The sequence below is a fragment of the Scyliorhinus torazame genome, chromosome 3, assembly GCF_047496885.1.
Source record: "Scyliorhinus torazame isolate Kashiwa2021f chromosome 3, sScyTor2.1, whole genome shotgun sequence".
Classification (NCBI taxonomy): domain Eukaryota; kingdom Metazoa; phylum Chordata; class Chondrichthyes; order Carcharhiniformes; family Scyliorhinidae; genus Scyliorhinus; species Scyliorhinus torazame.
In genome coordinates, this window is record NC_092709.1 from 366,273,999 (window position 1) to 366,296,772 (window position 22,774).

General features: G+C 48.5%; 1 protein-coding gene across 1 annotated transcript; it reads left to right on the forward strand.

Annotated features, from left to right (window-relative positions):
• The first annotated feature begins 145 nt into the window (after window positions 1-145).
• On the forward strand, window positions 146-22,060 carry LOC140409444 (inactive carboxypeptidase-like protein X2). The gene is made up of 3 exons (XM_072497877.1): window positions 146-325; window positions 15,719-15,818; window positions 17,386-22,060. Exons 1-3 carry the CDS (start codon window positions 146-148, stop codon window positions 17,607-17,609), a joined length of 504 nt encoding a protein of 167 aa, XP_072353978.1. The 3' UTR covers window positions 17,610-22,060.
• The last annotated feature ends 714 nt before the right edge of the window (window positions 22,061-22,774 follow it).

Genomic DNA, 22,774 nt, shown 5'->3' on the forward strand with positions numbered 1-22,774 from the left:
GTTAATCTGTACTCCAATGTTTTATGTTCTATTGTCTATTGTTTTTTGGGATCTTGCTGTGCACACATTGGCTGCTGATTTTCTGCCGCTGACATGGTGATTACATTGGATGGAAAGTGATTTAGGAAGTTGCTGAGATTTTGGAATGTGCTCCGGTGACCTATTGTTCCTCTGCTATTTTCCAGGTATGAACGACTTCAGCTACCTGCACACAAACTGTTTTGAAATCACGATCGAATTGAGCTGTGACAAATATCCTCACCAGAGTGAGCTTCCAACAGAGTGGGAAAATAATAAAGAGTCCCTTTTAATCTATATGGAGCAGGTCAGTGCGTGGCCTTGTACTGGTCCTCACTACGCTTGTCAGTGGCGAGTGGTGGGGGGGTATTAATTTAAACAGCTCCAATTTCCCCTCTCACAACCCATTCAGAAATGAAAAGGGGTTTTATTTGCTTCCCCCTTTATAAGCTGTGGTGTGCTTCCCTTCCCTCAGCTACAGAGCAATCCAATTTTCTATCATCAGTCCCACAGCGAACTCGAGATGCGGTGAGCTGTTACCAGACTCCTCAATGACCCTCTTATGGACTGAACTCACCTCTTCACACATCTTCTCGCCTAAGTAATACTACACTCTGTGCTTCACCCGATGTCTGTGTCTATGTATTTACACACACTGTAGCACAGTGATTGGCACTGCTGCTTCACAGCGCCAGAGTCCCAGGTTCAATTCTGGCTTGGGTCACTGTCTGTGCGGAGTCTGCACGTTCTCCCCGTGTCTGCGTGGGTTTCCTCCGGGTGCTCCGGTTTCCTCCCACAAGTCCCGAAAGACGTGCTGTTAGGCGAATTGGACATGAATTCTCCCTCTGTGTACCCGAACAGGCGCCGGAGTGTGGCGACTAGGGGCTTTCCACAGTAACTTCATTGCAGTGATAATGTAAGCCTACTTGTGACAATAATAAAGGTTATTATTATTACATTGTGTATTTATGTATGTCCTATGTTTCTTCATGTATGGAATGATCGGCCTGGACTTTTCACTGTACCTTGGTACACGTGACAATAAACAAATCCAATCCAGCACCAGGGACCCGGGTTCAAAGCCTTTGACTAGCTTCCTCGTGGTAGACTGGTACGAAAGGTGAAGTCACACGGGATCAGGGGTGAGGTGGCAAGGTGGATACAGAACTGGCTAGGCCATAGAAGGCGGAGGGTAGCAGTAGACGGGTGTTTTTCTGAATGGAAGGTTGTGACTAGTGGTGTTCCACAGGGATCGGTGCTGGGGCCTCGGTTGTTGGTGGTGTATCTAAACGATTTGGAGGAAATCCCTATATTGACTAGGGCACACTTACTGCTAGAGGCATGGATGGAGCAGAATTTGTAAGGAGCGTCCAGGAGGGTTTCTTCTCCGTATCCCTCTATTCCCATCCTATTCATGTATTTGTCAAGATGCCCCTTAAATGTCACTATCGTCCCTGCTTCCACCACCTCCTCCGGTAGCGAGTTCCAGGCACCCACTACCCTCTGCGTAAAAAACTTGCCTCGTACATCTACTCTAAACCTTGCCCCTCTCACCTTAAACCTATGCCCCCTAGTAATTGACCCCTCTACCCTGGGGAAAAGCCTCTGACTATCCACCCTGTCTATGCCTCTCAGAATTTTGTAGACCTCTATCAGGTCTCCCCTCAGCCTCCGTCTTTCCAGTGAAAACAATCCTAGTTTATTCAACCGCTCCTCACAGCCAACACCCTCGAGACCAGGCAACATCCTGGTGAACCTTCCCTGCACTCTCTCCAAAGCTGCCACATCCTTCTGATAATGAACTGCACGCAACACTCCAAATGCGGCCTAACCAAGATTTTACACAGCAATAGGGAAAGGACAAAATGTAACCTCTCTTGGTAAACAGGTCATGGCAATTGCTTGAGGTGACGGTGGGGGACCGCTTTGGGACCAGCGACCATAGTTCTATTAATTTTAAAATAGTTATGGAAAGGGACAAAAGTGGTCCAAAGTGCAAGTTCTACATTGGGGCGAATTTCAATGGAATTAGACAGGAGCTTGCAAGGGCTGATTGGAGGGGCTCGTTTGAGGGCAAAGGGACCTCAGGCAAGTGGGAGGCCTTTAAAAGTTAAATTGCTGGAGTTCAGGGTCGATATAAGACTACAAGACATAGGAGCAGAATTAGGCCACTCGGCCCATCGCGTCTGCTCCGCCATTCGATCATGGCTGATATTTTTCTCATCCCCATTCTCCTGCCTTCTCCCCAGTTGGGAAACCACTGTGTTCCTATATTAAGGGTTGTACGGTAGAACCTGCACTACAGGTTCACCTGGGCCCCTGCGTGCTAGCCCTGCCCAGGAGCCGGGTTATAAATATGCGTGGCCTTCAGCTCGCAGCCATTTCGCCAGCTGCTGTGGGAGGCCACACACCTGATACTAATAAAGCCCCAGTTTGAATTCAACTTGGCCTCCAGTCAAATTGGTCCTGCCTCACCCATAACCCCTGATCCCCTTATTAATCAGGAACCGATCTATCTCTGTCTTAAAGACACTCAGTGATTTGGCCTCCACAGCCTTCTGCGGCAAAGAGTTCCACAGATCCACCACCCTCTGGCTGAAGAAATTCCTCCCAGTCTCTGTTTTAAAGGATCGTCCCTTTAGTCTGAGATTGTGTCCTCTGGTTCTAGTTTTTCCTACAAGTGGAAACACCCTCTCCACGTCCACTCTATCCGGGCCTCGCAGTATCCTGTAAGTTTCAATAAGATCCCCCCTCATCCTTCTAAACTCCAACGAGTACAGACCCAGAGTCCTCAACCGTTCCTCATACGACAAGTCCTTCATTCCTGGGATCATTCTTGTGAACCTCCTCTGGACCCTTTCCAAGGTCAGCACATCCTTCCTTAGATATGGGGCCCAAAACTGCTCACAATACTCCAAATGGTGTATGTTCCTGTTCCTGTCAGGGTGATGGCAAGGCTGGCAGGACTACGGAACCCTGGATGACAAAACACACTCAGGTTTTGGCCAGGAAAAAGGAGGCATGGCTCGGGTACACGCAGCTGGAACTCGGGTACGCGCAGCTGGAACTCGGGTACGCGCAGCTGGAACTCGGGTACGCGCAGCTGGAACTCGGGTACGCGCAGCTGGAACTCGGGTACGCGCAGCTGGAACTCGGGTACGCGCAGCTGGAACTCGGGTACGCGCAGCTGGAACTCGGGTACGCGCAGCTGGAACTCGGGTACGCGCAGCTGGAACTCGGGTACGCGCAGCTGGAACTCGGGTACGCGCAGCTGGAACTCGGGTACGCGCAGCTGGAACTCGGGTACGCGCAGCTGGAACTCGGGTACGCGCAGCTGGAACTCGGGTACGCGCAGCTGGAACTCGGGTACGCGCAGCTGGAACTCGGGTACGCGCAGCTGGAACTCGGGTACGCGCAGCTGGAACTCGGGTACGCGCAGCTGGAACTCGGGTACGCGCAGCTGGAACTCGGGTACGCGCAGCTGGAACTCGGGTACGCGCAGCTGGAACTCGGGTACGCGCAGCTGGAACTCGGGTACGCGCAGCTGGAACTCGGGTACGCGCAGCTGGAACTCGGGTACGCGCAGCTGGAACTCGGGTACGCGCAGCTGGAACTCGGGTACGCGCAGCTGGAACTCGGGTACGCGCAGCTGGAACTCGGGTACGCGCAGCTGGAACTCGGGTACGCGCAGCTGGAACTCGGGTACGCGCAGCTGGAACTCGGGTACGCGCAGCTGGAACTCGGGTACGCGCAGCTGGAACTCGGGTACGCGCAGCTGGAACTCGGGTACGCGCAGCTGGAACTCGGGTACGCGCAGCTGGAACTCGGGTACGCGCAGCTGGAACTCGGGTACGCGCAGCTGGAACTCGGGTACGCGCAGCTGGAACTCGGGTACGCGCAGCTGGAACTCGGGTACGCGCAGCTGGAACTCGGGTACGCGCAGCTGGAACTCGGGTACGCGCAGCTGGAACTCGGGTACGCGCAGCTGGAACTCGGGTACGCGCAGCTGGAACTCGGGTACTGGCAGCTGGAACTCGGGTACACGCAGCTGGAACTCGGGTACACGCAGCTGGAACTCGGGTACACGCAGCTGGAACTCGGGTACACGCAGCTGGAACTCGGGTACACGCAGCTGGAACTCGGGTACACGCAGCTGGAACTCGGGTACACGCAGCTGGAACTCGGGTACACGCAACTGGAACTCGGGTACACGCAGCTGGAACTCGGGTACACGCAGCTGGAACTCGGGTACACGCAGCTGGAACTCGGGTACACGCAGCTGGAACTCGGGTACACGCAGCTGGAACTCGGGTACACGCAGCTGGAACTCGGGTACACGCAGCTGGAACTCGGGTACACGCAGCTGGAACTCGGGTACACGCAGCTGGAACTCGGGTACACGCAGCTGGAATCAAGGGATTCCCCGGGGGTCTACAGGGGATACAGGAGTATTCTCAAGGAGGAAATTAGGAGGGCAAAAAGGGGGCATGAGGTAGCTTTAGCCGAGAGGATTAAGTATAAATAAAAAAGGAAAAAGAATAAGGAGAGAGAGAATAGAACCTCTCAAGGGCCGAAGTGGACAAACATGTGTGAAACCGCAGGAGATGGGCGAGGTTCTCAATGAATGTTTCTCCTGTGTGTTTACTGTGGAGAAAGACATGGAGACTTGGGAACCTGGGAAGGTTAGTGGCGATATATTGGGGACAGTTCGCATTGCAGTAGAGGAGGTGATGGACGTATTAAAATGTATGAAAGGTGGATAAATCTCCTGACCCTGACCAGCTACATCCAAGAGCGCTGCGTGAGGCGAGAGAAGAAATTGCGGGAGCCCTGGCTGAGATATTTGCATCATCGTTAGCCACGGGTGAGGTACCAGAAGACTGAAGAGCAGCAAATGTTGTGCCCTTATTTAAGAAGGGCTGCAAAGAAAAACCTGGGAATTGTAGACCGGTGAGCCTAACATCTGTGGTGGGTAAGTTACTGGGGAGAATTCTGAGGGATAAGATATCCAGGCATTTGGAATGACTGGGTTTGAAATGGTCAATGGAGTTCAATACAGACAAGTGTGAGGCGTTGCACTTTGGAAAATCAAATCAAGGTGAACGGTAGGACCTGAGCGAGTATCATGGAACAGAATAATAATAATCTTTATTGTCACAAGTAGGTTAACATGAAATGAAAATGAAATGAAAATCGCTTATTGTCACAAGTAGGCTTCAATGAAGTTACTGTGAAAAGCCCCTAGTCGCCACATTCCGGCGCCTGTTCGGGGAGGCTGTTACAGGAATTGAACCGTGCTGCTGGCCTGCCTTGGTCTGCTTTCAAAGCCAGCGATTTAGCCCTGTGCTAAACAGCCCCTAACACTGCAATGAAGTTACTGTGAAAATCCTAGTCGTCACATTCCGGCGCATGTTCGGGTACACAGAGGGAGAATTCAGAATGTCAAAATTACATAACAGCACGTCTTTTGGGACGATGGGAGGAAACCGGAGCACCCGGAGGAAACCCACGCAGACAGGGGAAGAACGTGCAGACTCCGTACAGACAGTGACCCACGCCGGGAATCGAATCTGGTGTTAGACGTTTAGCTGCTGTCAAAGGTTCTGCTGCTTTTCCACAAACACCTTCTATTTACTTCAACAGACTGACCTATTTGGGTCATCAGAGCCATCGGAATCGAATGTTTCCCCAGAAACATTTTTAAAGCTTCTGTAATCCGATCGAATAAGGTATCCTTATCCGCAAACTGAACTCCTGTCAAAACCAGGAGCCTATCCATGTTGCTCACTCTCGCACAGTCAAGTAATTTAAAGGCCAACACAGACTGTGGAAATTCCAGGTTGTGTTTTTGTTTCTTCTCAATCACTCCTTGGCTTGGTCTGGAAAGGTTGCATCTTGCAACCCTGCACAGCAACCATCCTCTGCTACCATTTGTTAGACGTTTAGCTGCTGTTGTACAAAGAGTTAAAGGTTCTGCTCCTTTTCCACAAACACCTCCAATTTACTTCAACAGACTTTGCACAAAACTCTAACATCACCTCACCTGACACAAAGGCCACCTGAAGCCCCTTTACATATCAGTGTCAATTAGTGGATACTTAACATAAATGAGACAACTAATTGCAATGTCTCTTAACCCATTACTTAACAGTCTCCCCTTCCTTGGAGAAAAAAAATAATTAGGTGAAACAAAGTTACAAGAAACTCAGAAACACACACGTAATTTCCCCCCTTCTTTTTTTTTATTTTTGGAAGAAAAAGAAACAGTCACAGAAACAGGTGCCCTTCATTAACAATATTCAAACGTTTCTGTGAGCTAGCCCCTCTTTGTGTAAAATAGTCTGACAATTGATAGCTCCTGTCAACCCATTTAATCTTTGCTATCTCCCCTCTGTCCAACATCTGCTTCAAACTTGCGATGTCTATCCTTCACCTTTTTCATTGACACTGTTTGTAGAGTGCACATTTTCCCACAGGGATTTATTGTCAATGTGACATTCGATAGGTATATTACCCAAATCCCGTAATCCCAAAATTTCTGTCAATATAAGAACATAAGAACTAGGAGCAGGAGTAGGCCATCTGGCCCCTCGAGCCTGCTCCACCATTCAATGAGATCATGGCTGATCTTTGTGGACTCAGCTCCACTTTCCGGCCCGAACACCATATCCCCGAATCCCTTTATTCTTTCGAAAGGCATCTATCTTTTTCTTAAAAACATTTAATGAAGGAGCCTCTACTGCTTCACTGGGCAAGGAATTCCAGAGATTCACAACCCTTTGGGTGAAGAAGTTCCTCCTACACTCCGTCCTAAATCTACCTCCCCTTATTTTGAGGCTATGCCCCCTAGTTCTGCTTTCCACGACCAGTGGAAACAACCTGCCCGCATCTATCCTATCTATTCCCTTCATAATCTTATATGTCACAATAAGATCCCCCCGCATCCTTCTAAACTCCAATGAGCACAGTCCCAGTCTACTCAACCTCTCGTCATAATCTAATCCCCTCAGCTCTGGGATCAACCTAGTGAATCTCCTCTGCACTCCCTCCAGTGCCAATGTGTCCTTTCTCAGGTAAGGAGACCAAAACTGAACACAATACTCCAGATGCGGCCTCACCAACACCCTATACAACACCCTTTATATATCTGAGATATATAAAAGGCCATATCCACCGCCTCTACAAGGCTTAACATCTCAGCAGCCAAAGTTCTTTTGACCACTCTCCTTATTTTCTTTGTTTCCCACACAAGAGGACAACATTTACCATTGTTCCCCAAGAGTAAAATTATAAAACCTCCTGCGCTTGAAACCCCATCACATAAATTTGCATAGGACGCATCACTATAAACTGAGTTTCAAGTGCTTACGGTCACCTAAAACCGGGAACTTCAAAACACGCTCCTGCATTTTTAGTTTGACCAACGCTTTATTTGCTCTTACTATGTCTTCCACTTTGGGATCATTCATTTTTGTACTCAACTCTTAAGACATCAAAACTCACGTCCGGTCTAGTCTGTCTACCTAACCAATTTAGTTGCCCAATTAAACTTCGCAGTTGCTCTTTTTCCATCTTTGAAACCATTGCGTCTTTTTGTGAAACTCGGCCACGACTAATTGCGATTGGGCTGATGCTTTCCAAATAAGATTGCTGACGTAAAGTTGCCCCTAACTTAGTCTGTCCAATTTCCAGTCCAATATATTTAAATGCACCGGACGCCTGACTTCCAACCCTGAATTCTTTCCTCAAACCAGAGATTACAATAGCTTCAAAATCACTAGTCCCACCCCACAAAAAATCATCGACATGCATCATAAAAGTGCCAGAAAGATTTCCTTTATAGTCCAATAAAGCATTGCAGGATCTGCTTTCAACTGGCAACAGCCTAACTTTAACAAAACTGACCTTACCGAAAAATACCAGACTCTAGATGCATCATTTAATCCATATACACATTTGTTCAACTTCCAGAGTACCCCTTCTGTGTTAGCTGCATCTTTAGGAGGACGGAGAAAAATGTCTCTCTGGAGCTGATGCCCCTGCAAAAAGGCAGCTTTTATATCTATAGATTTGCATTCCCATGCCTTTGTGGCTAATAGAGCCAAGAAGATCTTTAAAATAACATTTCCTGCTGTAGGTGAATCTACCCTTAAATCCTGATCTTCTAAGTTTTCTTCAAATCCCCTTGCCACAAGCCTGGCCTTTGCCTTATAAGTTCCATCCGGAAGAACCTTTTCCGTGCAAATCTATCTGTGGGATAAAGCTCTTTGTCCCCTATCCGGTACTTCCGTGCATACCCCAAATTCACTCCAACTATGCAGTTCTTGCTGTTTAGCATCTTTGATAACTTTTCATCTAATTTATTGGAAGCCACCAAAATCTCACGTGCATGTGGGCTTCTACTCCTATTAGTATTCGTAGTCTTACTCATGTTCCAAGACCTTGACAAACTACATCCCCTCTCCCGCCTGGTATCTCGTTCTGTACTGCTACTGCTTGATCTTTCCCTTTTGCTGTGGGATGTCCTTTCAATAGCTCTCGACCTTTTCCTGCGGACCTGTTCACTATCCGATGTACTATCTGAACTGGCACTGCGTTTCTGTGCCCTCCATTTTTGAACTTTGTTTTCCTAATCCATTGTCTTGACTCCCTCCCCTGAATGCTGTACATTCAACCAGTGTTCGTACTTTCCAGTGGCCTTCCCTGCTCGACTAATAACAGTTGCATCCTTCCATTGACTAGACACTTCTGGCAAGTATGTCACTTTTGTACCAACTTTTGGCAGTTGCCCTTTCGGAAAAATGGCCTGTTCTAATTCATCAGAAGTGTTGTGTTCCTCCACAGAAACCCTGTCTATATCAGTTAATTGGTCCTCATAGTTCTGTAACATATGCGTACCAGATGACTCTGGTTCCTCGTCATGTCTGTCTGCTCTGTCTAAATTTGAAAATTTGTAATCTGTACCCATTATCCTTTATGAATGTACCCTAACAGTTTGATTACCATGTTGCAAAATAATTGTTTTGCCATCTATGCCTATGATCTTCCCTGGGCCTTTCCATTCATTAGAATTGTCTCTCTTATAGTATACCATGCCTCCTTGCTGAAAAACGGCATCTGATGGCCGTACATTATGCCTCAAAGCTCTGCGAATTCTTTCAGAGACTTCTGCTTCCAAAAAAGCTGTTCTACTGCGGTGTAATGCATTTAAATGTTCAGCAAAGGCAGAGCTAATTGTAGTCCCCTCCCAAGCTGGAGGCTGGTCATCCAAAATGGATGTAATTTTAGGGTTTCTACCAAACACTAATGGATAGGGACTATAGCCCCCAACCATCTGCAATGAATTCTTTGCATGTACTGCCCATGCTAAAGCTGAATTTAACTTGCAGTTTGGTCCATCCACCAAAATTTTCCAGAGCATGTCATCTATTACCATGTGGTTTCTTTCACACACACCATTACTAAATGGGCTTTCCGCAGCCGAATTCATAACTGTGATATTCACATTTTCACACATATCCCTAAACTCATCATTAGCAAATTCTCCCCCGTTTTCCGTAAGGAATTTTGCCGGTGGGCCCATTCCTGGCCCTATCCATTTTTCCACAATTTGATCCAGAATTACTCTCTTTTCTTTACTTCGTACAATCGTTGATTGACTAAATCTGGTTGCTAAATCTACAAAATGCAAAATAAATATATTATTGGCTTTATCCCAGATCTTAAGGTCCATGGCCACAATGTCGTTAAAATCCCTGGCCAAAGGTAGGGTTACTATCGGTCGTGCTGGTGTCCTTCTGTACTTCCTGCAAACTTCACAGCGGTCACTAACCTGTTCGATCAGCTTAGTATAGTCATCATCCCTTACCCCTGCATCCTTTAATAAATTTTTCAGCCTCCGAGGAGACGGATGCGCAAATTGCCGATGCAGTTTTAATACAAGCTTTTTATCAGCTAAAGTCCCATTTTCAACTGCCATTAACACATCCTTAACCACTCTACTTGAAAAATTATTTGTCAGTAATGGAATACAATAGTAAATTATAAGTCCACCGTCTTTCCAAAAACTGTTGCCTTATCCTGTTCCATATCCAGTTTCATGTGTGCTTTCTTCATCGACGGTCTGCTCAGAAGCAAAAGTATCTCACTTGATACAACATCCGTGCTGATGAAATGATTCACTCCGGCAATATTGCGAGGGATCACCACTCTTTTCAGCGGCTTCAGAGTATTATCATCCCCAAACCTGAAACTTGTGGAACTTTCAAATTCCTTAACCTTGTTACGATTTTCAGCATTCAAGGAGTCCAGGCAACATTTTAACCAGTCAATTCCACACACAGTAGATGTGCAGCCACTCTCCAATACAGCACAATTGAAGGATTCTGCAACCAACACCCTCATTACTGGCGTAAAACTGCTTGTCAATAGGACAATGCCTTCTTTCTGGTCACTATCTTTTTCCTCTTCTGACTCTTCCGTGTCATGTGTCGCTTCAAACACTCTATCATAACGAGTTGGACAGTTGAAAGCATAATGGTATTGAGAGTCCCATCGAAAACATCGATTTATCATGCCCCGTGCATTTCTGGGGTTCATCTTCCTATTGTAGGTTCTAACTGGGTTTCTGTCTCATACCTTCCGGGTCCTGATCTCCCTCTATTGCCTTGAGCCCTGTTTGTAGCCATGCTAATTTGCCATCCTGTTAGTAGTGTATCTTCCATATTCTGCTTTATAGCCGGCTGACCTATTTGGGTCATCAGAGCCATCGGAATCGAATGTTTCCCCAGAAACATTTGTAAAACTTTTGTCATCTGTTCGAATAAGGTATCCTTATCAGTAAACTGAACTCCTGTCAAAACCAGGAGCCTATCCATGTTGTTCACTCTCGCACAGTCAAGTAATTTAAAGGCCAACACAGACTGTGGAAATTCCAGGTTGTATTTCTGCAGCCTTTTATATAGTCTGCCTAATTCCATTATATAGTCTTCCATGGAGATATCCTCCATTTTCCGGAACTTATCAAAATCCCACCATGCTTCATACGCACTTAACAAGTCATCTTTCTTGTAAATCTTATCCATATAATGTAATAAAGTCTCCAGACCTTCTTCTGAGTCTAACTCTTCCAATTCCAGCTCAGGAAGCACTTTGTTTCGGATTTTACTGCCATGTGGTAGAGAAAGAGCCAATGCCGTACCTTGTTTTCTCTTTCCCAAGGCAGTTACCTTAGTCCACATAACTACTGCACTTCTCCATTGGTCGTACGATTCCCTTTCAGAAAATAAGGGAGGATAGCCATATCCAGACACCTTTATCCTGGGTTCAGCCATGTCTCTTTTTTTCTTTTCTCTCTCACTCCTTGGTATGATCTGGAAAAGTTGTATCTTTCAACCCTTCACATTTACACAGCAACCATCCTCTGCTACCAATTGGATGTGGCGACCCTGGCGACCTTCAGCTCCCCAGACCTGGAATACCTGACCGTGAAGTGCCGCCCATACTATCTTCCACGTGAGTTCACTTCAGCCATTATCACAGCGGTCTACATCCCACCCCAGGCAGTAGTGAGGAAGGCGCTGGACGAACTATACACAGTTATAAACAACTACGAAACAGAACACCCGGAGGCCTTGTTCATCGTGGCCGGAGACTTCAACAAGGCCAACCTCAAGAGTGTACTGCCCAAGTTCCACCAGCACATCTCCTGTCCCACCAGGGGCGACAACACTCTTGACCACTGCTACTCAAAAATCAAGGGCGCCTACCGTTCCATCCCCCGACCGCACTTTGGGAAATCAGACCATAAGACGGTGCTCCTTCTCCCGGCATACAAGCAGAAACTCAAGCGGGAGAATCCAGCTAAGAAGGGTCTGCAGTGCTGGTCCGAGGAAACAGAAGAGCTCTTACGTGACTGCTTAGAGACCGTGGACTGGTCCATATTTAAGGACTCCGCAACCAACTTAAATGAGTATGCCACCACCGTCACAGACTTCATCAGCAAATGTGTGGACGACTGCGTGTCAAAGAAAGCAGTACGTGCGTTCCCCAACCGGAAACCATGGCTCAATCGCGAGATTGACTCCCTACTGAAGGACAGATCTGAGGCATTCAAGGCAGACGATCCTGACCTATACAAGAAATCCAGGTACGACCTCCGCAAAGCCATCCGGAATGCCAAGAGAGAATATCAAACCAAGCTAGAGTCACAGACAGACTCTCGGCGGTTGTGGTAAGGACTAAACAACATAACGGGCTACAAAGCGAAGCCGAACAGTATCTCTGGCAGCAGCGCACCCCTCCCCGATGAACTCAATGCATTCTATGCTCGGTTCGAGCAGGTAACCAACAATCCGCTGGCGAGTGCCCCAGCAGCCCATAATTCACCCATACCCACCATCACAGCTTCCGAAGTCAGATCGGCCTTCCTGAAAGTGAACCCTCGGAAGGCGACGGGCCCAGACGGGATCCCTGGTCGTGCACTCAGAGCCTGCGCGGACCAGCTGGCAGAGGTATTCGCGGACATCTTTAACCTGTCCCTACTCCGCTCCGAGGTCCCCACCTGCTTCAAGAAGACCACCATCATACCGGTACCAAAGAAGAACCAGGCAACGTGCCTCAATGACTACCGACCAGTGGCCCTGACTTCAGTCGTAATGAAGTGCTTCGAGAGGTTGATCATGAAGCGCATCACCTCCATACTCCAGAACATAGAACATAGAACGATACAGCGCAGTACAGGCCCTTCGGCCCACGATGTTGCACCGAAACAAAAGCCATCTAACCTACACTATGCCATTATCATCCATATGCTTATCCAATAAACTTCTAAATGCCCTCAATGTTGGCGAGTTCACTACTGTAGCAGGTAGGGCATTCCACGGCCTCACCACTCTTTGCGTAAAGAACCTACCTCTGACCTCTGTCCTATATCTATTACCCCCTCAGTTTAAAGCTATGTCCCCTCGTGCCAGCCATTTCCATCCGTGGGAGAAGGCTCTCACTGTCCACCCTATCCAACCCCCTGATCATTTTGTATGCCTCTATTAAGTCTCCTCTTAACCTTCTGCTCTCCAATGAAAACAACCTCAAGTCCATCAGCCTTTCCTCATAAGATTTTCCCTCCATACCAGGCAACATCCTGGTAAATCTCCTCTGCACCCGCTCCAAAGCCTCCACGTCCTTCCTATAATGCGGTGACCAGAACTGTACGCAATACTCCAAATGCGGCCGTACCAGAGTTCTGTACAGCTGCAACATGACCTCCTGACTCCGGAACTCAATCCCTCTACCAATAAAGGCCAACACTCCATAGGCCTTCTTCACAACCCTATCAACCTGGGTGGCAAAACCTTGATCCACTGCAATTCGCATACCGCCGCAACCGGTCCACATCAGACACCATTTCCCTGGCCCTACACTCATCCCTAGAGCATCTCGAAAACAAGGACTCCTACATCAGAATCCTATTTATTGACTACAGCTCCGCCTTCAACACCATAATTCCAGCCAAGCTCATATCAAAGCTCCAAAACCTAGGACTTGGCTCCCCACTCTGCAACTGGATCCTCGATTTTCTGACCAACAGACCACAATCAGTAAGAATGAACAACAACACCTCCTCCACAATAGTCCTCAACACCAGCGCCCCGCAAGGCTGCGTACTTAGCCCCCTACTCTACTCCCTGTACACACATGACTGCGTGGCAAAACTTGGTTCCAACTCCATCTACAAGTTTGCTGATGATACGACCATAGTGGGCCGGATCTCGAATAACGATGAGTCCGAATACAGGAGGGAGATAGAGAACCTAGTGGAGTGGTGTAGCGACAACAATCTCTCCCTCAATGCCAGCAAAGCTAAAGAGCTGGTCATTGACTTCAGGAAGCAAAGTACTGTACACACCCCTGTCAGCATCAACGGGGCCGAGGTGGAGATGGTTCGCAGTTTCAAATTCCTAGGGGTGCACATCTCCAAAAATCTGTCCTGGTCCACCCACGTCGACACTCCCACCAAGAAAGCACAACAGCGCCTATACTTCCTCAGGAAACTAAGGAAATTCAGCATGTCCACATTGACTCTTACCAACTTTTACAGATGCACCATAGAAAGCATCCTATCGGGCTGCATCACAGCCTGGTATGGCAACTGCTCGGCCCAGGACCGCAAGAAACTTCAGAGAGTCGTGAACACCGCCCAGTCCATCACACAAACCTGCCTCCCATCCATTGACTCCATCTACACCTCCCGCTGCCTGGGGAAAGTGGGCAGTATAATCAAAGATCCCTCCCACCCGGCTTACTCACTCTTCCAACTTCTTCCATCGGGCAGGAGATACAGAAGTCTGAGAACACGCACGAACAGACTCAAAAACAGCTTCTTCCCCACCGTCACCAGGCTCCTAAATGACCCTCTTATGGACTGACCTCATTGACACTACACCCTGTCTGCTTCACCCGATGCCAGTGTTATGTAGTTACATTGTGTACCTTGTGTTGCCCTATTACGTATTTTCTTTTATTCCCTTTTCTTCCCATGTACTTAATGATCTGTTGAGCTGCTCGCAGAAAAATACTTTTCACTGTAACTCGGTCCACGTGACAATAAACAAATCCAATCCAAACCAATTTGTTAGACGTTTAGCTGCTGATGTACAAAGAGTCAAAGATTCTGATGCTTTTCCACAAAACAAACACCTTTAATTTACTTCAACAGACTTTGCACAAAACTCCAACATCACATCACCTGACACAAAGGCCACCTGAAGCCCCTTTACATATCAGTGTCAATTATTGGATGCTTAACAACTAATTGGACAACTAATTGGAATGTCTCTTAACCCAATACTTAACACCCGGGACGCTGGAGCTTTGAATGAACAGTGCTCACCACTGTGCTACCGTGACCTTGGAGTTCAGGTGCACGGTTCTCTGAAGGTGGGGTCACTGGTAGGTAGGGCAGTGAAGAAGGCTTTTGGAATGCTGGCCTTCATCAGTCAGGGCATTGAGTTTAGAAGTTGGGAGGTTATGTTGCAATTGTACAGGACGTTGGTGAGGCGGCACCTGGAGCATTGTGGTCAGTTTTGGTCACCTTGCTGTAGGAAAGATGTGATTAAACTGGAGAGAGTGCAGAAGGGATTTACAAGGATGTTGCTGGGAAAGGGACTGAGTTACAGGGAGAGATTGGACAGGCTGGGACTTTTTTCTTTGGAGTGTAGGAGACTGAGGGTGATCTTATAGAGGTGGATAAGATCTTGAGAGGCAGGGATAGGATGAATGCACTCGGTCTTTTTCCCAGGGCTGGGGAATTGAGAACTAGAGGGCAGAGATTTCAGTTAAGAGGGGAAAGAATTAATGGGAACTTGAGGAGCAACATTTTCCCACAGAGGGTGGTACGTGTGTGGAATGAGCTACCGGAGGAAGTGGTTGACGCAGGGACATTGACAACATTTAAAAGGCATTTGGACAGATACATGGACAGGAAAGGTTCACGGGGATATGGGCCAAATGGGGCAAATGGGGTTCGCTCAGATGGGCTTTTGGGTTGGCATGGGCCAGTTTGGGCGGAAGGGCCTGTCTCCGTGCCGGAGAATCTGTGATTCTATAGAGGTGAAGTCTTAGCTCTCTAACCTCACTCACTCCCCACCCTGCAGCACAGGAGTTTGGGCAGGACTGTGACCTGTGATCTGTTCCTGTGTAGGTGCACCGTGGCATAAAGGGTGTTGTCAGAGATGGTGATAACATCGGCATCGTTGGAGCGATCATTGCAGTCGACGGGATTAACCATGATATACGGACAGGTAAGGGGAAAGACTCATAGTTAGTGATAGGTGAGAGGGTCAGGGGTCAGAATAGACTCACCCTGGGATGAGGGTCAGGGGTCTGAGTGGATTAACCCTAGTAAGAGGGTGAGGGTCAGAGTTGATTAACCCTAGTGTGAGCGTGAGGGTCAGGGGTCAGAGTGGATTAACCCTGGTATGAGCGTGAGGGTCAGGGGTCAGAGTGGATTGACCTTTGACAAGGTACCGCATGGTAGGTTGTTGCAGAAGGTTAAAGCTCACGGGATCCAGGGTGAGGTTGCCAATTGGATTCAAAATTGGCTGGACGACAGAAGACAGAGGGTGGTTGTAGAGGGTTGTTTTTCAAACTGGAGGCCTGAGACCAGTGGTGTGCCTCAGGGATCGGTGCTGGGTCCACTGTTATTTGTGATTTATATTAATGATTTGGATGAGAATTTAGGAGACATGGTTAGTAAGTTTGCAGAGACACCAAGATTGGTGGCACAGTGGATAGTGAAGAAGGTTATCTAGGATTGCAACGGGGTCTTGATCAATTAGGCCAGTGGGCCGACGAATGGCAGATGGAGTTTAATTTAGATAAATGTGAGGTGATGCATTTTGGCAGATCGAATCAGGCCAGGACCTACTCAGTTAATGGTATGGCGTTGGTATGGCGTTGGGGAGAGTTATAGAACAAAGAGATCTAGGAGTACAGGTTCATAGCTCCTTGAAGGTGGAGTCGCAGGTGGACAGGGTGGTGAAGAAGGCATTCGGCATGCTTGGTTTCATTGGTCAGAACATTGAATACAGGAGTTGTGACGTCTTGTTGAAGTTGTACAAGACATTGGTACGGCCACATTTGGAATACTGTGTGCAGTTCTGGTCACCCTATTATAGAAAGGATATTATTAAACTAGAAAGAGTGCAGAAAAGATTTACTAGGATGTTACCGGGACTTGATGGTTTGAGTTTTAAGGAGAGGCTGGATAGACTGGGACTTTTTTCCCTGGAGCGTAGGAGGCTTAGGGGTGATCTTATAGAGGTCTATAAAATAATGAGGGGCATAGATAAGGTAGATAGTCAACATCTTTTCCCAAAGGTAGGGGAGTCTAAATCTAGAGGGCATAGGTTTAAGGTGAGAGGGGAGAGATTCAGAAGGGCCCAGAGGGGCAATTTCTTCACTCAGAGGGTAGTGAGTGTCTGGAATGTGCTGCCAGAGGTAGTAGTAGAGGCGGGTACAATTGTGTCTTTTAAAAAGCATTTAGATAGTTACATGGGTAAGATGGGTATAGAGGGTTATGGGCCAAGTGCGGGCAACTGGGACTAGCTTAATGGTAAAAACTGGGCGGCATGGACTGGTTGGGCCGAAGGGCCTGTTTCCATGCTGTAAACTTCTATGATTCTATGGTATGAGGGTCAGGGGTGAGAGTGGATTAACCCTGGGATGAGTGGAAGGGTCAGGGGTCAGAGTGGATGTTCTTAGAGATGAGGGTCAGGGGTCAGTGTGGATTCACCCTGGAGTGAGCGAGGGTCAAGGGTCAGAGTGCATACTCGAGCTATTAACCTCTGGTTTGTTTCCCTCACACAGCTGCCGATGGAGATTACTGGCGTTTGCTGAATCCAGGAAATTATGAGGTTACAGTGACGGCGGAGGGCTTCGTTCCGTTAACTCGTTCTTGCCGTGTTCGATTTGATAGTCGTCCAACAATATGTGACTTTGTTTTGACGAGGAGTTCAGACCCCCAGAGTGCCCGGCAAAAAGGCTCGGTTTCGAAAGGGCAGCGGCTTCATAAACCCAGAGGCCGCGGATGATACCTGTGAGCTCACCCCACCCCCCTCACATACACACAGACATACGTAGATGACATGCACACACACACAGATGTGCACCAACACGCAGGCATACTGACATGGTCACACGCACGTACACATAGCGCGACACACATACACAGGCACAGTCATGCGCACACACGTACAGATGCACAAACACAAGTGAGCACACACATCCACACACACACACAGAGGCAGGCACACAGGCATTGTGACGAGTGCACACACACTGTAGCACGAACTTACAGGCAGACTGACTCACACACATACACACACACACGCGCTCCCACAGACACTGACGTATGCGCACACAGGCACACAAACGTGCACAAACAGACACTGATGCATTCATACACATAGGCACACAAACGCACGTGGCCTGATGCACGCACACACAGATGCACACAGGCACACAAAAGTGCACACAGACAAAGGCGTGCACACAAACAGAGGCGTGCACACAAACAGAGGCGTGCACACAAATAGGCGTGTACACAACCAGAGACACATACACAAACACTGGTACACTGCTGCGTGTACACAAGCTCATCGATGCGCACACCGACAGGCGGAAAGACACAAACACACAGACGTACTGACACGCATACACACAGGCACACAGGTGCACGCGCACAAAGACAGACATGCATACACAAACAGATGCACACGCACACTGATGCACGCACACACAGGTGCACTGATGCAAGCACACAATCTGGTTCACCGACGTGCAATCGCACAATGTGCGCATACACAAAAGAGCACAGATGCTCGGGCACATAAACAGGCATACTGAAGCACAGACAAAACAGACATGCACACACAACAGCTCACTGAGACATGCACAGTTTCAGGAACACTTACACACTTACCCCCATACCTTTAATCGGAGACAGTGTCAGATACCCTGACACACTTACCCCCATAACCCCAACCAGAGAGAGTGTCAGATACCCTTACACACTTACCCACATAACCCCAACCAGAGACAGTGTGAGATACCCTTACACACTTACCCCCATAACCCCAACCAGAGACAGTGTAGATACCCTGACACACTTACCCCCATAACCCCAACCAGAGACAGTGTCAGATACCCTTACACACTTACCCACATAACCCCAACCAGAGACAGTGTGAGATACCCTTACACACTTACCCCCATAACCCCAACCAGAGACAGTGTAGATACCCTTACACACTTACCCCCATAACCCCAACCAGAGACAGTGTGGGATACCCTGACACACTTACCCCCATACCTCTAACCAGAGACAGTGTCAGATACCCTTACACACTTACCCCCATAACCCCAACCAGAGACAGTGTGAGATACCCTTACACACTTACCCCCATAACCCCAACCAGAGACAGTGTAGATACCCTTACACACTTACCCCCATAACCCCAACCAGAGACAGTGTGAGATACCCTTACACACTTACCCCATAACCCCAACCAGAGACAGTGTAGATACCCTTACACACTTACCCCCATAACCCCAACCAGAAACAGTGTCAGATACCCTTACACACTTACCCCCATAACCCCAACCAGAAACAGTGTCAGATACCCTTACACACTTACCCCCATAACCCCAACCAGAGACAGTGTCAGATACCCTTACACACTTACCCCCATAACCCCAACCAGAGACAGTGTGGGATACCCTTACACACTTACCCCCACACTCCTAACCAGAGACAGTGTCAGAAACCCTTACACACTTACCCCCATACCCCTAACCAGAGACAGTGTCATATACTCTGACACACTTACCCCATAACCCTAATCAGAGACAGTGCCAGATACCCTTACACACTTACCCCCATACCCCTAACCAGAGATATTGTCAGATACCCTTACACACTGACCCCCACACCCCTAACCAGAGACAGTGTCAGATACCCTTACACACTTACCCCCATAACCCCAACCAGAGACAGTGTGGGATACCCTTACACACTTACCCCCATATCCCTAACCAGAGACAGTGTGAGATACCCTGACACACTTACCCCCACACCCCTAACCAGAGACAGTGTGGGATACCCTTACACACTTACCCCCATACCCCTAACCAGAGATATTGTCAGATACCCTTACACACTGACCCCCACACCCCTAACCAGAGACAGTGTGGGATACCCTTACACACTTACCCCCATAACCCCAACCAGAAACAGTGCCAGATACCCTTACACACTTACCCCCATAACCCCAACCAGAAACAGTGTCAGATACCCTTACACACTTACCCCCATAACCCCAACCAGAGACAGTGTCAGATACCTTTACACACTTACCCCCATAACCCCAACCAGAGACAGTGTGGGATACCCTTACACACTTACCCCCACACTCCTAACCAGAGACAGTGTCAGAAACCCTTACACACTTACCCCCATACCCCTAACCAGAGACAGTATCATATACTCTGACACACTTACCCCATAACCCTAATCAGAGACAGTGCCAGATACCCTTACACACTTACCCCCATACCCCTAACCAGAGATATTGTCAGATACCCTTACACACTGACCCCCACACCCCGAACCAGAGACAGTGTCAGATACCCTTACACACTTACCCCCATAACCCCAACCAGAGACAGTGTGGGATACCCTTACACACTTACCCCCATATCCCTAACCAGAGACAGTGTGAGATACCCTGACACACTTACCCCCATACCCCTAACCAGAGACAGTGTGAGATACCCTTACACACTTACCCCCATACCCCTAACCAGAGATATTGTCAGATACCCTTACACACTGACCCCCACACCCCTAACCAGAGACAGTGTCAGATACCCTTACACACTTACCCCCATAACCCCAACCAGAGACAGTGTGGGATACCCTTACACACTTACCCCCATATCCCTAACCAGAGACAGTGTGAGATACCCTGACACACTTACCCCCACACCCCTAACCAGAGACAGTGTGGGATACCCTTACACACTTACCCCTATAACCCTAACCACAGACAGTGTCAGATACCTTTACACACTTACCCCCATTTCCCTAACCAGAGACAGTGTGAGATACCCTTACACACTTACCCCCATAACCCCAACCAGAGACAGAGTGGGATACCCTTACACACTTACCCCCACACTCCTAACCAGAGACAGTGTCAGAAACCCTTACACACTTACCCCCATACCACTAACCAGAGACAGTTTCATATACTCTTACACACTTACCCCGTAACCCTAATCAGAGACAGAGCCAGATACCCTTACACACTCACCCCCATACCCCTAACCAGAGATATTGTCAGATACCCTTACACACTGACCCCCACACCCCTAACCAGAGATATTGTCAGATACCCTTACACACTTACCCCCACACCTCTAACCAGAGACAGTGTGAGATACCCTTACACACTTACCCCCATAACCCCAACCAGAGACAGTGTGGGATACCCTTACACACTTACCCCCATATCCCTAACCAGAGACAGTGTGAGATACCCTTACACACTTACCCCCATAACCCCAACCAGAGACAGTGTGGGATACCCTTACACACTTACCCCCATAACCCCAACCAGAGACAGTGTAGATACCCTTACACACTTACCCCCATACCCCTAACCAGAGACAGTGTGAGATACCCTTACACACTTACCCCCATAACCCCAACCAGAGACAGTGTAGATACCCTTACACACTTACCCCCCGAACCAGAGACAGTGTCAGATACCCGTGCACACTTACCCCCACACCCCTTAACCAGAGACAGTGTCAGATACCCTTCCACACTTACCCCACACCTCTAACCAGAGACAGTGTCAGATACACTTACACACTTACCCCCACACCCCTAACCAGAGACAGTGTGCGATACCCTTACAGACTTACCCCCACACTCCTAACCAGAGTGTGTGAGATACCCTTACACACTTACCCCCTTATACCTAACCAGAGACAGTGTCAGATACCCTTACACAAATCCCCCCCTCCCCAGCCCGAGACAGTGTCAGATGCCCTTACACAAATCCCCCCCTCCCCAGCCCGAGACAGTGTCAGATGCCCTTACACAAATCCCCCCCTCCCCACCCCGAGACAGTGTCAGATGCCCTTACACAATTCCCCCCCTCCCCACCCCGAGACAGTGTCAGATGCCCTTACACAATTCCCCCCCTCCCCACCCCGAGACAGTGTCAGATGCCCTTACACAATTCCCCCCCTCCCCACCCCGAGACAGTGTCAGATGCCCTTACACAATTCCCCCCCTCCCCACCCCGAGACAGTGTCAGTGACTCTGTCCTTCAGTTGAATTCTGTGAGTTGGAGCAAGCTCTATCTGCACTTACTGTACAATGTGATAAGCCTGTATAATTCTGCTTGTGACTGTCTGATCGTTCTGTATCCGAGAACTGTGCATTGAGCTTAAAAGGTGCTATTAATCAATACTTTCAATTTCTAATGAATGGAGGAGCAGTGAAAATGAGAAAGGGTCTTGAGGAGGACATCGGGGACCCTCGAGTCGCCTTCTTCATTTGATAAGGTTTAGCTGGTAATGCAGCCTGTATCCCACCTCAGCCTCCAGGGCTGGTTTAGCTCAGTGGGCTAGACAGCTGCTCAGTGATTCAGCAGCCCGGGTTCAATTCCCGTATCGACTGAGAATTCTGAATTCTCCCTCTGTGTACCCGAACAGGCGCCGGAATGTGGCGACTAGGGGCTTAGAACATAGAACATAGAAAAATACAGCACAGAACAGGCCCTTCGGCCCACGATGTTGTGCCGAACCTTTGTCCTAGATTAATCATAGATTATCATAGAATTTACAGTGCAGAAGGAGGCCATTCGGCCCATCGCGTCTGCACCGGCTCTTGGAAAGAGCACCCTACCCAAGGTCAACACCTCCACCCTATCCCCATAACCCAGCAACCCCACCCAACATTAAGGGCAATTTTGGACACGAAGGGCAATTTAGCATGGCCAATCCACCTAACCTGTACATCTTTGGACTGTGGGAGGAAACCGGAGCACCCGGAGGAAACCCACGCACACACGGGGAGGATGTGCAGACTCCGCACAGACAGTGACCCAAGACGGAATCAAACCTGGGACCCTGGAGCTGTGAAGCAATTGTGCTATCCACAATGCTACCGTGCTGCCCTTAA

Bases quoted from the DNA above. Each gene is read 5' to 3' on its own strand.
- LOC140409444 (XM_072497877.1), top strand. From the start codon at position 146: ATGTGCTCCGGTGACCTATTGTTCCTCTGCTATTTTCCAGGTATGAAC. The intron at 326-15,718 runs GTCAGTGCGTGG...GTTCCTGTGTAG, and splicing joins TTTTAATCTATATGGAGCAG to GTGCACCGTGGCATAAAGGG. The intron at 15,819-17,385 runs GTAAGGGGAAAG...TCCCTCACACAG, and splicing joins TAACCATGATATACGGACAG to CTGCCGATGGAGATTACTGG.